Below are 15,640 nucleotides of genomic sequence, written 5' to 3'. Positions count from 1 at the left end.
AAAATATTGAAGTATAGAAGATAATTTTATTTTATTAATTTTTGCATTTTTTTTAGCTTCCCTTCCTGCCCCCACATTTTAAAACCTTTCGCTGAATTCCTAATGCTGACTGTATAATGCTATGTACACCAAGGGCATATGAGGACCCTGGGATCCTGGGGTAGCCCTCTTGCTGTCCCCGCACCAGGTCTGTTTTTGTGCTGAGATGTCCCTAGAGATGTGGTAAGCCTCAGAGTGCCAGTTCTGTTCTGGCCTTTCTCCTGTAGGTTCCATCTCCTCCTGGGCTTCCAATGCTAAATCCAGAGGACTCTCCCTGTCTGCATGTACAGTCTGAGGGCATGTTTATCAGCACATGTCCAAGCATAGTACCCTCACAGGCATTTTGTGGATCCCACCTAGTGATCCTGTTTAGTCATCAGCTCTGTACTGTAAGAGGATTGTCAACCATTGTGTACTCTCAGCCTTAGCTAGTGGTCTCTTGACCTATTAAATGGGGGAGGGGCGTGACGTGCAAGATACTTCATTGCATGCAATTATCAGAAACATTTTGTACAAATCTTACTTTTGAAAAATATAACTTTTAGTGAGAATGTTACCAAAATATCAACGGATTAGGCAGACACAAAAATAACGTATTTAGTTACTTTACAATTAAAAACAAAAAACAAAAAACTGGCTGACCCAAATAATTCTCAGTGTTCCTTGTGAGTTATTTCTAACTTGACAACATTATTCCTTTATTTATAAAATTTTTTGAAACAAAAATTCAAATATGCTAGTGTGGCTAGAGCCGGAACATTAGAAATAGATGATTTTTTTAGATAATATTGTTTAAATTTATACAATGCCTTAAATACCTATAATAAAAATGTAAAATACCAGAGAAAATTCTGGATGCTACTTTTATGAGATACTGGAAAGGAAGTGATTGGGATTCCTGGTTATTTCTATGGAAGGCAGTCAGTTTTGATACCGCCAGAGGACACTGTTGATAGTAAAGGCCTTGAATGAAGGGGTTGGTGGGAAGGTGGGCAGGCAGGGGTTGTGACTAGTAAAAGGAGCTTGTATTTGTGTGTGAGCCACTGGTCATTGCCTTGTCTGTAGTTCTGGTTCTTTCACCAACAAATATTTTCCTTCCATGTTTCACTTCAGATTTTCTTCCCAATACATTGTCCCTTTTCTCTGCTTAGTTTTCTCACATCCTGCTTTTATCCTACTAACATTTGTTACTGTGTTTATATCTTCCTCTGTCTATAAAGTTTCCGAAACTCTTTTTGTCTTCATTGGCATGGTATTTATTAACTGAGCTAGTTTTTACTGATATATATCAATAGAAATTGCGTTTTAAACCTTAATACTTCTATTGGTTTGCTTTTACAATGAAGCCATAAAGATTTCCTCTTATTCCTCTGGCTTATAAAGAGTATTTAAAACAGCAAAGAAGAGATACTGGCTTCTACTTAGCATCCAAGCTAATGTTGTTCATATTGTCTTATTAGAACACCTGGAGATTGCAAGTTCTAACTCAGGTATACCAGCTGCACAGAGAGGTGAGTTCATCTAATTAAGCAAATAGTCACCAAAGGTGTAAAATTCTAGTGCGTGGTGCATAAACATACAGACATTGGAGAATGCACTGGACAATGGAACAGACACCAAAATGTGGCTTTATTGTAGTTAGAATGTGTCTCAAAATATTAATAAAACTAGCACTTAAATTTGTTAGTGTTTTCATAGTTTCCCAGTTTCTAAAAATAAAATTTTAGCTTCTTCACATTTTTTTTTAAAACTCAGTAGTAGTAGAAGTTATTCTTTTTAAAAGGACAACTTGTCATGCTCACACCTGCCACCCTACCCTGTTATCAGGAGCTTTGTTGCCAAAATCATACATGGAAAGAAAATATGGACAGAAACAACCCTCACCTTTCCTGTTAATTGTGGCAGAAAGAAGGTATTTTATTAAAGGATTAGTCATCTAGTGATTTTGTTCATGTGTGCTTCAACATTAGACTCATTATTTTTAGTTTTGATTTTCGGGTAGGAATAGGGATTATTCACAAAGTTTGGATTACAAATTAAAATCCTAAAATATAAACAGCGAAGGCGAGTAAAGTAAAAAGAATGGGGGAGAAAAGTTAGTTGAAATACAGTATACAGTCCTTTCACTGATATTTCTGTTAACCCCCACTTTTGTTTTTCCCTAAGAGACCACACGACTATGACATCACCAAAAACGTTCAGCCAGCTAACTGAGAAATTGGTTTTGGACAAATCAGTGTCTAAAGCTTGACTCTTTACTGTCTCTCTTGTCTGATTTGAAAAGGACCATTCTTTTTCTATATTACAGTTAAATTACGTCATTGGAAGGAGTATTATGACGAGTAAGAGACGTCATACATATTTTTTTCTTTTGTTTTCTGTCTGTGTTTCCAGCAACGTCAGTTGATTACAGTTCCTTTGCAGACAGATGCAGCAGCTGGATAGAGCTCATTAAACTGAAAGCTCAGACCATAAGGCGCGGATCAATTAAGACAAGTAGGCGGATGTTTCTACCACATTATGATCTGAGAAGCATATCCCTGATTTCCCAGTGGTGAAGGCTAGATTTTCCTACCCAGTAATAACATTGCCAATCAATCATGTATTGGAGTGTGAAAGCTGCAGACTAACAGTCATTTAGCAAAAGTTTCTGACGGGCCTTTAGATTTGTTAATTTTAATTGTAGAATTGTGTTCATGAAATTTTACTTTTTGTGAAGGTGTTCTTAAGAGTATATAAATAGATATTATATTTGTCTAGTGGAAGGAAATTTTCAACTCTCTTTTTGAAGAGACGCTCTCCTAGGACCCAAGTTACTATCTAGCATGTGGCATGTGGCAGTTTACTAATTGTGATATCCAGAGGGCTGAAAGAAGGAGGTATTTCTGGAGAGAGAGTAGTTAACTCTTAATCTCACTGTTAGAATCAAGATCATCACATGTTCTTTATTTATAGTCCGTGTGTTTTGGTAGATTTTGAGGCAAACGTATTTGAGTGTCAGAGTTTACAGTACCTTAAAAGGGAAGGAACTGTATTTTAGAGGAAAGATCACAGGATATGGAACCAGTCATATCTGGTTTTGAATCCTAGAAGTGTCATTTTAATAGCTTTGTTACCTTGGGAAAGTTATTTACCTTCTCTGGGCCTCAGTTTCCTCATGTGGAAAATGGGGATAATATCTATGTTGCTGGGTTGTTGTAAGGATTAGAGATATATATATATATATATATATACACACACATACATTTGTGTGTCTGGCTTATAGTAGTTATTTGATAAGCAGTAGCTATTATTATATTATTTTATAAACAATCCACTTTTAGATAGCTAAGGTCATTTTTAAGTTTTTAAAATTATAAGTTTGATCAAAATGGTTTGGAAAAGAAACCTATTACAACTAGTTAACATAAGGTTTATCTACAAGTTGACAATGGTGAAGTGGTTTGAAAAACACGGAAAAACTGGGAAATGGTAACAACTTTCACACTCTCTTTGTAATAATTTGTTCCTACAGCAGATAATTGTTAATTGCTCTGCCGCTTTTTCTTTTCTTCACTTTATAACGATCACTGTGTGTGTGACTACAGCACATCAACATTTTCTTTTGCAGGAATGCCATTTTTCTTCCAAAAGAACCCCATTTCAGCATTTCCTCTTCCGTTTTCCTTTGTCTCTCTGTTTTAATTGCATGCAGCGCATGATCATTTCTTTTCTTTCGTGACATGGCTTAGCCTCACAGACAGCTGAATGTTGTCACCACTTACTCGGAAACCTTGGGGAACAACTGAGTTACTAGCAACTGATCTTGGTGCTTTCTCCTCTCTCCAATTTTAGCTGTGACGGTTGAAAAAGCCAGTCCAATGAGTGAAGGCAACTTCCGGAACCGTTCTGCTCCACCTTGTGCAAATTCTACAGTTGGGGTGGTTAAAATGACACCTCTTTCTTTTATTCCTGGAGCAAAAATAACTAAATACCTTGGGATAATTAACATGTTTTTTATTCGTGAAACCACTTCTCTACGCGAGGTAATTTTATAGATGTTATCTCATTACTTTTGTGAATTTTCTCTGATTGAAAACATTAATGACAAAAATCAAACAAGTGGTTTTTTTTTTTTTTCTTTTTTTTTTTGCTTTTTTTGCCACATCTACTTTTTCCCCTATAACTTATCTGGATTGCTTTTAGGTTAGACTTACCAAATTTCATGTACTAGCTATATTATAACAAGCTTATGAACAAAACAGATGGAGTCTCTGACCTAATGGAATGTAGAGTCTAGTGGAACTGGAGCATGATGGACATTAAACAAATAATTATATAACTATTAGTGATAGCAAGTAATATAAAGAAATACAACAGAGGCCATCAAAAATATAATGGAGGAACTCGCTTTAGATTTGACAGTCAGGGTAGGTATCTCCGAGGAAGTTCCATGTGAACCAGGACCTAAAGAATTGAATAAGAGTTACCCTGGTAGAAAATTGGGTGACAATCCTTAGAGCCTTCGGGAACAGCATGTACAAGGACCCCGAGGCAGAAAAAGTTCTTGACACCTTTGAAAAACTGATAAAAGGCAAGCATGACTAGAACATGGTTCAGCAGGGAGGTTTTATTGTTTATATTTATCATTAGTTTATTTGAGTGAGAATGGGAATGCTTTGATGGAGGGAGATGTTGAAGAGGGAGGAACAATTTGAATTCTCGCTCTGTCATTTACTTCCCAGTCATGTGATCATAGCTAGTCATGGGCATACTACAAATTCTTTGGGCTTCAGTTTCATCATTTGTAAAACAAGGATAGTAATATCATAGACATGTGTTGAGTAAAAGTTTGTTCTGTCGTGCAACAAATCCTTACGAAGGACATTAAAATTATACATTATGGGAAGATCATTTAAGATGTTTTAATATATATTCCTTGACATTTTATATACATTCATGTATACGTGTATATAGTTTGACTTTCCTCTGCGTTCTTCTGTAGGAAGGAGGAGTCAGTGGTTTTCTCCATGCTTTTATTGCTGAAGTGTTCGCAATGGTGAGAGCTCATGTTGCGGCATTAGGAGGGAATGCTGTTGTCTCCTACATAATGAAGCAGTGTGTCTTCATGGAGAACCCAAATAAGAACCAGGTAAGAGGTGGTATCTCTCACCGGGAACCTGAGAATTTCCCTTATGGTCCTCCCACCTGCCACCCTCCCCTGCAAAGGAGATTTACTCTATAGAGCTCTTTGATTCTCGATGCTTGGAATGTGTTCTAAAGAACATATTGATAACCATGGTCGTGCATAGGTCAGATACTGTTTTCACATCCTAGGTGACTAGCTATTATTCCTCAATAATTCTGAAAGTTTAGCTCCTAATTTACTACTCTTCCCATCATCTTCTTGGAGCGTCTTTGGAATACAGCAATGGCTGACAGAGGAGAGGTAAAATATACCCTCTAGTTTGGAGTATGATGCTGTCAGGTTCTAATTGCCATGCAATGAAGAGTATATCATAATGAGGCCACACTGGATTTTTACATTTTTTAAAATAAGTAATGTAATTCTGTTAATGGGGGCTAAGGAGTATTGCTTAAGTTAAATTTTAGAATAAATTTCTTTTATCATTTTTGTTAAGATAACTCACTTAAAATTGTTAGATTTCTTTAAAAATTAAATTACTATAAGAGCGTTTTATTTATTTATTTATTTATTTTGAGTTTTCTGTCCTGTGAATTGCCTTCTTACCCTTTGCTCATTTTTCTATTGGATTGTCTCTTTCCTCTAATGACAGTGGTGCCCCTAATGTAATGGAAGAGTATGACCATATTGTTGAATCTGTGACTGAATATGTCCTGTCGTTCTTATAGGCACAGTGTCTTATAAATGTAAGTGGTGACGCAGTGGTTTTTGTTCGTGAATCGGAACTAGAAGTGGTATCAACTCAGCAACCTACTGCCAACTGCCAGTCATCATGTCCTGGAGGAGAAGTTACAACCTGAAGTAAATCAGAAAGAAAGAGCTCAGCTAAATGAAATTTATATGTCTCCATTATTTTGTCCTTAATTATCTTCCTTGACTTTTTAAAAACTGAACTTAATTTGAGGTAATTAAAAGAGTTGATATATTATGAGTGGATTTGATTAGTCTAGAACCTCGTGGAGGCATGAGCATTTTCTAATCTTGACATTTTGTTTGCCAAGCCCAGATAAGCCCCAAAGCTTGACCCTTCAGTAAGTTAAGTGTCTCAGACAACTGCAGCAAAGGCGGAAGATGCTTGGAATTTATGTTGATTTTAATAAAATCATAATTTACCAAATGAAATGGGAAGATCATCAGGAAACTAGAATAGCCACCCTAGTTTAACTTAGAAAAGCTAAGCAACAAATTCACAAATGGTTAATGAAGAAATATTCGATTTGAAGGATGTGTGGGAAATGGAGAAAAGTTTTCAGAAAACTATGTGGGTTTCTTAAAAGTGTTTTATTTTGATGAGGAATTTGATCACAACTGAAAGGGAGCAGTGCTTCAGCCATCTTTTAAAAAGAAGTTAAAATTCTGCAGCCTATATCCATAATATGTTTTAGCTGTTGTAAAGAAGACAGATTATCAGTGCCAATGTTCTTTCATTGAAAGTTTTAATGATATCTCTAAAGAGGGAGGAAAAAAAAGATAAGTGGCCAAATTTCAGTTGGTGCTTAATTTGTCTGGAAGAGGCTTGGCTTCACCAGGGGAGAAAAGGTCAATGAATTTTGTTGAAATGATTAAAATAATGATCTAATAGGAACATAAAATTATTTTCTAATAAAATTGTAATGGAATTTTAGTAATACCTGAGGGACTTTTGATGGTGAGTTGGACTGTATTTGGAATAGAATTTGGGAATATAACTTGAATGTAAATATGCTGCAAAATGTTGAATGTATACATAGGAACACTCTTTCTGTCAATGCCAAATACCTGTTATAAATGAACCTGAAAAAGTACATTCCTCCTTTGCACAATGAAATTTCTTTATCAAACTCATGATTTTACTCTTCCAGGATGACAAACTGTCTTAAAGATCAGGAGTCATTTTCTTGTTATCACAGGTGTCAATATTTTTCTGTATTTTGTTTATAATTTTATTTTTTAAATAAAAAGTTTATAAAGATAAACCGGAATAGTCCTTAATCTCTTTTTGACCTCCTTGATACAGTACTGTCAGTAGTGTGGAACTGCTTTACATTGGATATCTCCATTCATTCCTCAGTCAGCAAATATCTGTTATGCATCTACGATATGCAATGCCCTGTTCTTAATTTGGGGGAAAAATATATAATTGTAATTGTGGCACTTTCTGTCTTTAGTAGGTAGATATTCATTCAACTACTATCAAATGTCTACTAGACCCCAGGGCAGAGTTTCACACAGTGAACAGAGCCCACCTAAGTTCCTGCTCTCGTGGAGCTTATTTTCATGAGTCGCACAAGAAAATAATTTGTAAAATATTTGTAAAAAAAATTGGTAAAATATGTAAAATGTGCTATATAGCACTGTAACAATTGCTAATGCTTATTGAATGCTTGCTATGTGCCAAGCAGCTAATAAATATATTTTTGTATTTACCCTTTACAGAAACCCTATGAGGTAGATAGTATCGTTAAGCCCCATTTTATAGCCGAGGCAGCTGAGGGTTTATTTGATGTTTCCAAAGCCACAATAAGCAATGGAGCCAAGACTCAAGCCCTGCCAGTCTGGCTCTGATACCTACGCTATTAAGTGAGAACATGTTTGTAGCTTGGGACGAAGAGAGCTTGGTAGCTTCCCAAAGGAAATAATAATAGTTAAGCTCAGTCTGGAAAAATAGGCAGTTCACTGCAATTGACTTTGTTCATAGTTTTATTCATCCATTTATCCATCCAACAGCTATGCAATGATTGCCCAGTATGTTTAAAGAGTCCTTTCTAGGCAGCGGAATAATAAGGGAACTGTCACTACTTGAGTACTTATTTTGTGTCATATTCTGTGTGTATACATTATTACTAATTCTTAAAATATAAAACTAACTGGGTGGCATTATCTCCATTTTGGTATGAACAATTGCATAGTCAACAGAAGGCCCATGCTGATTTCTAGGAAAGTTGGAGTGTCGTTAACCACTGAAGGTTTTCTGTCTGAGAGCTCACAGGAGCTGTTTGCTCATGTGGGCTGCCTCTGAAGCACAATAAGCTCACACATAGGGTGGCTTCCTCCAGAAAAGCGATTCTTACCCTGCGTCTCAAGAGCTGTTTCCCTCTGTGTGGATGCCCTCAGAGACATGATCCTTTTACACAGGTGCATTGCAACCTACTCTTTTGGGGATACTGAGGCCACTTAGAACATTTACAGAATGCCTCATCTCATTTATTCTTCAATGCTGCTCCAAATATAAACTATGCGACTTAACCAATACTTTGTTAGGTTTGCTACACTCACTGCCCCATTTCCTTCACCTCCTACTCTAATAATCCATTACCTTCTCGCTTCCATCTCCTGATTTACCCCTGAATTTGAATTTGCCAAGGATAACAGGTATTGGATTGCTGTACTAGATAGCTGACAACCTTTTTTTTTTTTTTGCATACATATAAAAAATTTTATAAATGCATAAATGGGATCATACACACATTTTTAAATAGTTTTACTTTATAAAATTATTTATTTTCTGAGTATATTTTGATTGTGTTGTTACACTAGTTCCAATTTCCCCCCTTTTCTCCCCTCTGCTCAGTACCCCCTCCCCCAGCAATCCCACCCCCCGTAATTCATGTCCATGGGTCATTCATATAAGTTCTTTAGCTGCACTCCTTCCTATACCATTCCCAATTTCCTCCTGTCTATTTTGCACCAAACAATCATGCTTCATTTCCTCACTTCTCCCTCACTCCCCTCCCAGTTGACAACCCTCCAAATGATTCCCATACCCATGATTCTCTTCCTATTCTGGTTTGCTTAGTTGGATTTTGTTTTTATTTTTTAGATTCAGTTGATAGTTGTGAGTTTGCTGTAATTTTAATGTTCATAGTTTTGATCTTTTTTTAAAAACAAGTCCCTTTAACATTTTATATAATAATGACTTGGTGATGATGAACTCCTTTAGCTTTACCTATCTGGGAAGCACTTCACCTGCTCTTTCATTCTAAATGATAGCTTTGCTGGATAGAGTAATCTTGGCTGTAGGTTGCTTTTCATCACATTGAACACTGCCTGCCAGCCCCTCTTGCCTGCAAAGTGTCCTTTGAGAAATCAGCTGATAGTCTTATAGGCACCCCTTTGTAGGCAACTCTTCACTTCTCTTGCTGATTTTAGGATTCTCTCTTTATCTTTCACCTTTGGCATTTTAATCATGATGTGTCTTAATGTGGTCCCCTCTAGGTCCAGCTCGCCCAGGACTCTCCGTGCTTCCTGGGCTTGTATGTCCCCTTCCCTAGCAAAATTTGGGAAGTTTTCCTCCATTATTTTTTAACATAAGTTTTCAATTTCTCGCTCTTCCTCTTTTCCTTCTGGCATCCCCATGATTCGGATGTTGACATTTTCAAAGTTGTCCCAGAGGTTCCCAAGCCTCTCCTCATTTTTTTCAATTCTTCCTTCCTCATTCTGCACTGGTTGACTGTTTTTTCCTTTCTTATGTTCAAAATCATTGATTTGAACCCCGGTTTTCTTCCCTTCACCATTGGTTTTGTGTGGATTTTCCTTCGTTTCACTTAGCATAGTCTTCACCTCTTCTCTTATGCATTTGCCATACTCAAGCACATCTGTAAAGATGTGAGCATCTTTATCACCAGTGTTTGGAATTCTGTGTCTGTTAGATTTGCTATTTCCTCATCCCTTAATTCTCCCATTGGAACCTTGATCCCTTCCTTCTTTTGGGACATACTTTTCTGTCTCCTCATCTTGACAAGCTCCTGTGTTTGTTTGCCTCTCTTTCTTAGGTAGAACTGTTGCTCCTGTTATGTTGTAAGGGGCGGAGCCTTAGGGACTCATCAGTACAGGGCGACTTGTTTCTCCACGTTGTGGCGCTGTATGTAGGGTAGGGGTCTGAGAGGGAACAATGCCACTTGCTCAGCACTTGCCCCCCTTCTAGGCACTTCTCCCACTTCCATATGGGACTGGCGCCCCTCTAGCTGTTGCCCTGGCTGTCATTCCAAGAGTGGGTGGGTCTGTGGATGTTCTAGGACCGTGGGGGCCCTTTAAACAAGCAGACACGGATGAGAGACCTGCAGTTTCTTCCTCTGTCCAACACCCACTGGTTTGCAGTCAGAAGCAATGAGGCTTGATTTTCCCCAGTGCTGGGTCCCTGAGCTTCGTAATCCGGTGAAGAGCTGGGAATGCTCCCCAGGTGTCCCTCCTGACTTTTTAAAATGTGTAACCGTACTTTCCACTGGGCTTCCACTGCCACTGCTGTTGCCACCACAATATCGCATCCTCTCCGCCCTGGCTCCGCCTCTCCTACCTTTCTGGATGAGTATTTCTTCTTTATATCTTTGTTTGTTGAACTTCCATGCAGTTTGATTTTCTGGAACTTCTGGTTGTTTCTAGTTTTGAGGTAGTTGTATTCCTTCTTAGTTGTGGAGGGAGACGCAGCTTGTCTGTCTACTAAATAGTTTTACTTTTTACCTTTCTGCTTTTTTCTCCATCATATGCCTCCCAAGCCAATGTAATTAACCTACTGTGAATCCTTGCATATTAAAAAATATGCTAATGAGGTACAATTTTTATTCAATAAATTAATCTTTTAAATGTATATTTCAAGGAGTTTTGACAAATAAATTCAGTCATGTAACCAAGGTAACATTCCCATCACCAAAGAGAGTTCCCTTGTGTCCTTTTGCAGTCAGTTCCCCTCCCCTGCCATGTAAATGGGACCTCGTACTTTAACTTTCTCTTAGTATAATGCTTTCTAGGTGCATTCACATATGGAAAACACTTTTGGCTGTTACAAATAAGGCGATTTTGGAGTTTCCACTTTTCTGTAAAAATTGAATTTCTCTCCTATGGGGTTGACTCTTTGTTGATAATCTGCTCTTATATGACAGAATTTTCCCTTATTTTGTTGTCCATCCACATAATTGATGGTAGCTTTTACTATATCCAAACTTTTAATTTTATTATGGACAATTTTTATTTTTTAGATACTTAATTTGTTCTCCCCTTGATTTTTTTGACTATCTTGAAGGTTCATCAAATTTAACATGTGTCACTATGGAGCCAATTTTAGCTTGAGTCAGATACCTAAGGGAGATCCAAACCTTATAAATACTCTTCCCACCACACCACCCTGTCTCACAGAATAAGATGCATAAAAATATGGAAGTATGGAAATATATTGTGTGAAAGAAACAAATACATTTACAAACATTTTGTAGGCTTTTTTCAGGGTGGGGTCTTTTCACAGAGTACTTTGAGAATCTGAACTAAGCTCTAGAGCTTTCCACTAGAAAAATAAGCATGCACATAAAATTTTGCACACTACAAGAGTGTGCAAAACCCCTTCATTGATGTCAGGTTAAATCTAATATAAGATGAATGGATAGGAATAAGGAACCAGGCCAAAGTAAATGTTAGGAATGATTGGGTGACTCTTGCAGTGATGGAACCTAGCAGGCAGTTAGCAAATGGAGGCAGGCAGGAGGGGATCTCTGGGTGCCTTGGGCCTGTTGCTGACCTGCTCTGGGCTCAATGCTGGTGGAAGCCAGCCTTGGTCCACAGTTTTGTCCTTCCTGTACACACCAAGGCCCAGCATAGGTCTCCAAAAACTGTGGGTCACTTTGTAGCTTCAAAGAGGTTGCCAGGGTGAGTCACAGGCAATGTCCAACATTGATCTGCACCAAAGTCCCTCCAAAAAGGCTCCAGAACAGACACACACAGTGGTCAGCTTCTAACAACATCAGGGCAGGATCTGATTAGCTTCATAGGCTGCATATCCAAAGGGAGATCTCGGCAGGCACCAGACCCTGCTGAGGCAAAATCTGTTTTGTGTGGTCAGCACCCACCCAGCAGTTCATACACTGTGGTGTGGATCAATCCTCACAGTCTGCCAGCCTGAGGATTGATCACACACACGAATGGGCCAATAGCAATCAAAACTCAATCTCGACTTCTGTCCAAGATGGAGGCCTAGACCTACATGCTTCATCTCTCTCCTCAACTAAGAAGGACTACAACTATCACGAAACCAGAAATAACCAGAAGTTCCAGAAAATAAAGCTACATAGAAGTCTAATGTATGAAGTTGTAAACGAGTGGTGCTCATCTGGATGGGTAGGAGGGGCGAAGCTGTGGCGGGAAGATCAAGCTGTGCTGGAGCCGGTAGCTGCAGCGACGAGTGGCAGGACCCAGTAAGCACAGACACCCGTATTTAAGGGGAGGAGAGAAGTGCCCGGGAACCAACCCTGGCTGCAGACCAGACCCGTCAGCTCGCAATTCCAATGCCGGGGAAGGCAGACTCTCACTGTCTCGGACAGTGAGGCCCACAGGGTGTGGGGATGTAAGAGGAGGCTCCCAGTCTCTCATCGGAGAGAGAACAGCAGAAATCCATCTTGGACCTCCACCCCCACACAAAGCACCACAGTGTGGTGAGAAGGGTCACCCAGTAGTGATGAGTGCATGGGGCTCCTCCCCCTATAACGTAGGAGGTGTGACAGCCCCGCCCAAGAAGGAAAGATAAACAAACATGGTCAGGATGGCAAGATTAATATTGAAATACCAATCACGCAGTTCACCAAAAAGCAAATACGCAAATTAACCAATGAACAAATAGAAAATCTTTCTGAGGCTCAGTTCAGAGTTATAGTCATAAGGCAGTTTACAGACCTAACAGCGGGACTTAATTAAGACAGGGAAGAAATGAAGGCTAGTCCGGCTGAAATGAACAAAAATACCTACAAGACAAGTGGTGAGGAAAGGAAAACCAGGGATCAAATCACCAAACTGGAACACAGGGAGGGAACAAACAGTCAACCAGTGCAGAAAGAGGAAACAAAAAGTGAGTCATATGAGGAGAGGCTCAGAAACCTCTGGGATACCTATAAGCGAACAAACATTTGAATTATAGGATTGCCAGAGGGTGAAGAAGAGGAACTAGAAATTGAAAAATTATGTGAAAAAATAATGAAGCAGAACTTCCCTAACTTGGGGAAGGAAATAGACTTCCAGGTCCAGGAAGCAGAGAGTTCCAAATAAACTGGACCCAGGGAGAACCACTCCAAGACACATAATCAAAATGTCAAAAATTAAGGATAAAGAGAGAATCTTAAAAGCAGCAAGAGAGAAGAAGAGAATTATGTACAAAGAGGTCCTAATTAGACTATCAGCTGATTTCTCAAAGGAGACTCTACAGGCAAGAAGGGACTGGCAAGCAATATGCAAAGTAATGACAATCAAAAACCTACAGCCATGAATACTCTATCCAGCGAAGCTATCCTTCAGAATAGAAGGGCAGAAAAAGTGCTTCCAGGACAAAATAAAACTGAAGGAGTTCATTAGCTCTGAACCACTGTTATATGAGATGTTAAAGGAGGATCAAAACTATGAACATTAAAATGAAAACTATCACAACAACCAACAACAGAAGCTAGGGAATTGAAACAAAGGCAGACTAAGTAGGCAATGAGAGTGGAAAAAGAATTATAGGTATGGGGAACATATTGAGGGGAGGTCAGTGGGGAGTGGGAAAAGGGAGGGAGATGGTGCAGGAATTAAGAAGCATAGTAGGAGGGAACGGAGTAGACAGGAAGATGTTGAGAAGAATTATATGCACAACCAATGGGCATGGACTAAGGGGGGGGGGACAACAGGGCGGGGGGGTCACAGTGTGGAGGGGAGCAGAAGGAAAAGAAATTGGGACAACTGTAACAGCATAATCAATAAAATACATTAAAAAAAAAAAAAAAAGACTCAGTCTCACCAGGAGGGCTCACATAAGGCACACAAAAAATTTTCCTGGAGGACTCAGCTCAGCTGATCAAGGAAATTGTGCTACTGGGTCTAACAGGACACTCACTACCCAAGGCTATCATACCAAGACTGGAAGACATAGCAGATGTACCTAACACATAAAAATAAACACAAAGAGGCAGCCAAAATAGGGAGACAAAAAAACATGCCCCAAATAAAAGAATAGGAGAAATCTCTAGTAAAAGTGCTACATGAAATAGAGTTTTTAAAAAAAGTTTATAAGAGTACTTAAGGAACTTAGTGAGAAGTTCAACAACATGAAAAAAGACATAGAAACCATAAAAAAGAACCAGTCAATAATGAAGAATACAATATCTGGAAGGTAGAATACACTGGAAGGAATAAATAATAGGCTGGATGAAGCAGAAGATTGAATTAGCAATTTGGAGGACAAGGTAACAGAAAACACCCAATCAGGGCAGGAAAAAGAAACGAATTAAAATAAATGAGGAGAGTTTAAAGGATCTTTGGGACAACATGAAGGTTAACGACATCTGCATCATATGGGTACCAGAAGAGAGAAAGTGATTGAGAACCTATTTGAAAAAATAATGGCTAAAAATCCTAACCTGGTGAGGGAAAAAGACAAGTCCAGGGACCTCAGACAGTCTCAAACAAGGTTAACCCAAAGAAGCCCACATCAAGGCATATTATAATTAAAATTGCAAAGGTTAAAGACAAAGAGAGAATCTTAAAAGCAGCAAGAGAAAGTCAGTTACCTACAAGGGCACACCCACAAGATTGTCAGCTGATTTCTCAACAGAAACATTTCAGGCCAGAAAGGATTGGCATGAAATATTCAAAGTGATGAAGGGAAAGGACCTTCAACCAAGACTACTTTACCCAGCAAGGCTATCATTTAAAACTAAAAGAGATATAAAGAGCTTCTCAGATAAGGAAAAGCTAAAGGAATAAAGGGTTTTCAGGAAGAAGAAGATAAAGAAGAAGAAGACAGAGGAACATAGTTATAAAGAATAAAATGACAATAGCACATACCTATCAATAATCACTTTACCCTGGCTGGGTGGTTCAGTTGGTTGGAGCGCCATCCTGTGCACCAAGGGGTTGCAGGTTTGATTTCCAGTTGGGGCATATACTTGGGTTGTGGGTTCAATGCCCAGTCAGGGTGCGTGCAGGAGGTAGCCAATCAATGTTTCTCTTCCCACCCCCTCTTTTCTCTCTCTTTAGAATCAATGGAAATATCCTTGGGGGAGAATTTAAAAAAATAATAATCACTTTAAATGTAAATGGCTTAAATGCTCTAATCAAAAGACATAGGGTAGCTGAATGTATAAGAAAACAAGACCCGTATATATACTGTTTACAAGAGACCCACCTCAGAACAAAAGATACATACAGACTAAAAGTAAGTGATGGAAAAAAATATTTTATGCACATGAGAAGGGAAAAAAGCTGGGGTAGCAATAATTATGTTAGACAAAATAGACTTTAAAAGCTAAGTAAGAGAAAAAGGACATTACATAATGATAAAGGGAGCGATCCAACTAGAGGATACAACCATTATAATCGTTTATGCACCCAACACAGGAAAATCTAAATATATAAAACAAATCTTGATTGACAAGGAAGAAATGACAGTAATACAGTCATAATAGGGAATTTTTAATGCCCCATTGACAT

At 38.5% G+C, this 15,640-nt stretch overlaps 1 protein-coding gene across 14 annotated transcripts in view; it reads left to right on the top strand.

Annotated features, from left to right (window-relative positions):
• C2CD5 (C2 calcium dependent domain containing 5) overlaps positions 1 to 6,692 on the top strand; it is an 86,058-nt gene extending 79,366 nt beyond the window's left edge. For 5 of the 14 annotated variants that reach the window (XM_090272917.1, XM_090272916.1, XM_090272912.1 and 2 more), the window contains 5 exons: positions 1,500 to 1,550; positions 2,434 to 2,535; positions 3,874 to 4,064; positions 5,024 to 5,170; positions 5,893 to 6,692. In XM_090272917.1, the coding sequence (XP_090129043.1) occupies positions 1,500 to 1,550; positions 2,434 to 2,535; positions 3,874 to 4,064; positions 5,024 to 5,170; positions 5,893 to 6,024 (623 nt within the window). In that variant the 3' untranslated portion in view covers positions 6,025 to 6,692. The remainder of the gene's footprint in view (positions 1 to 1,499; positions 1,551 to 2,433; positions 2,536 to 3,873; positions 4,065 to 5,023; positions 5,171 to 5,892) is intronic. The other 9 variants (XM_090272918.1, XM_090272910.1, XM_090272921.1 and 6 more) reach the window with 4 other exon arrangements.
• Positions 6,693 to 15,640: the final 8,948 nt, after the last annotated feature.

This window comes from Furipterus horrens, unplaced genomic scaffold (assembly GCF_987537825.1).
Source record: "Furipterus horrens unplaced genomic scaffold, mFurHor1.1.pri manual_scaffold_4, whole genome shotgun sequence".
In the NCBI taxonomy this organism is placed as follows: Eukaryota; Metazoa; Chordata; class Mammalia; order Chiroptera; family Furipteridae; genus Furipterus; species Furipterus horrens.
Note: the sequence above shows the minus strand (reverse complement) of the source record. Positions and strands in the feature narration are given on the sequence as shown.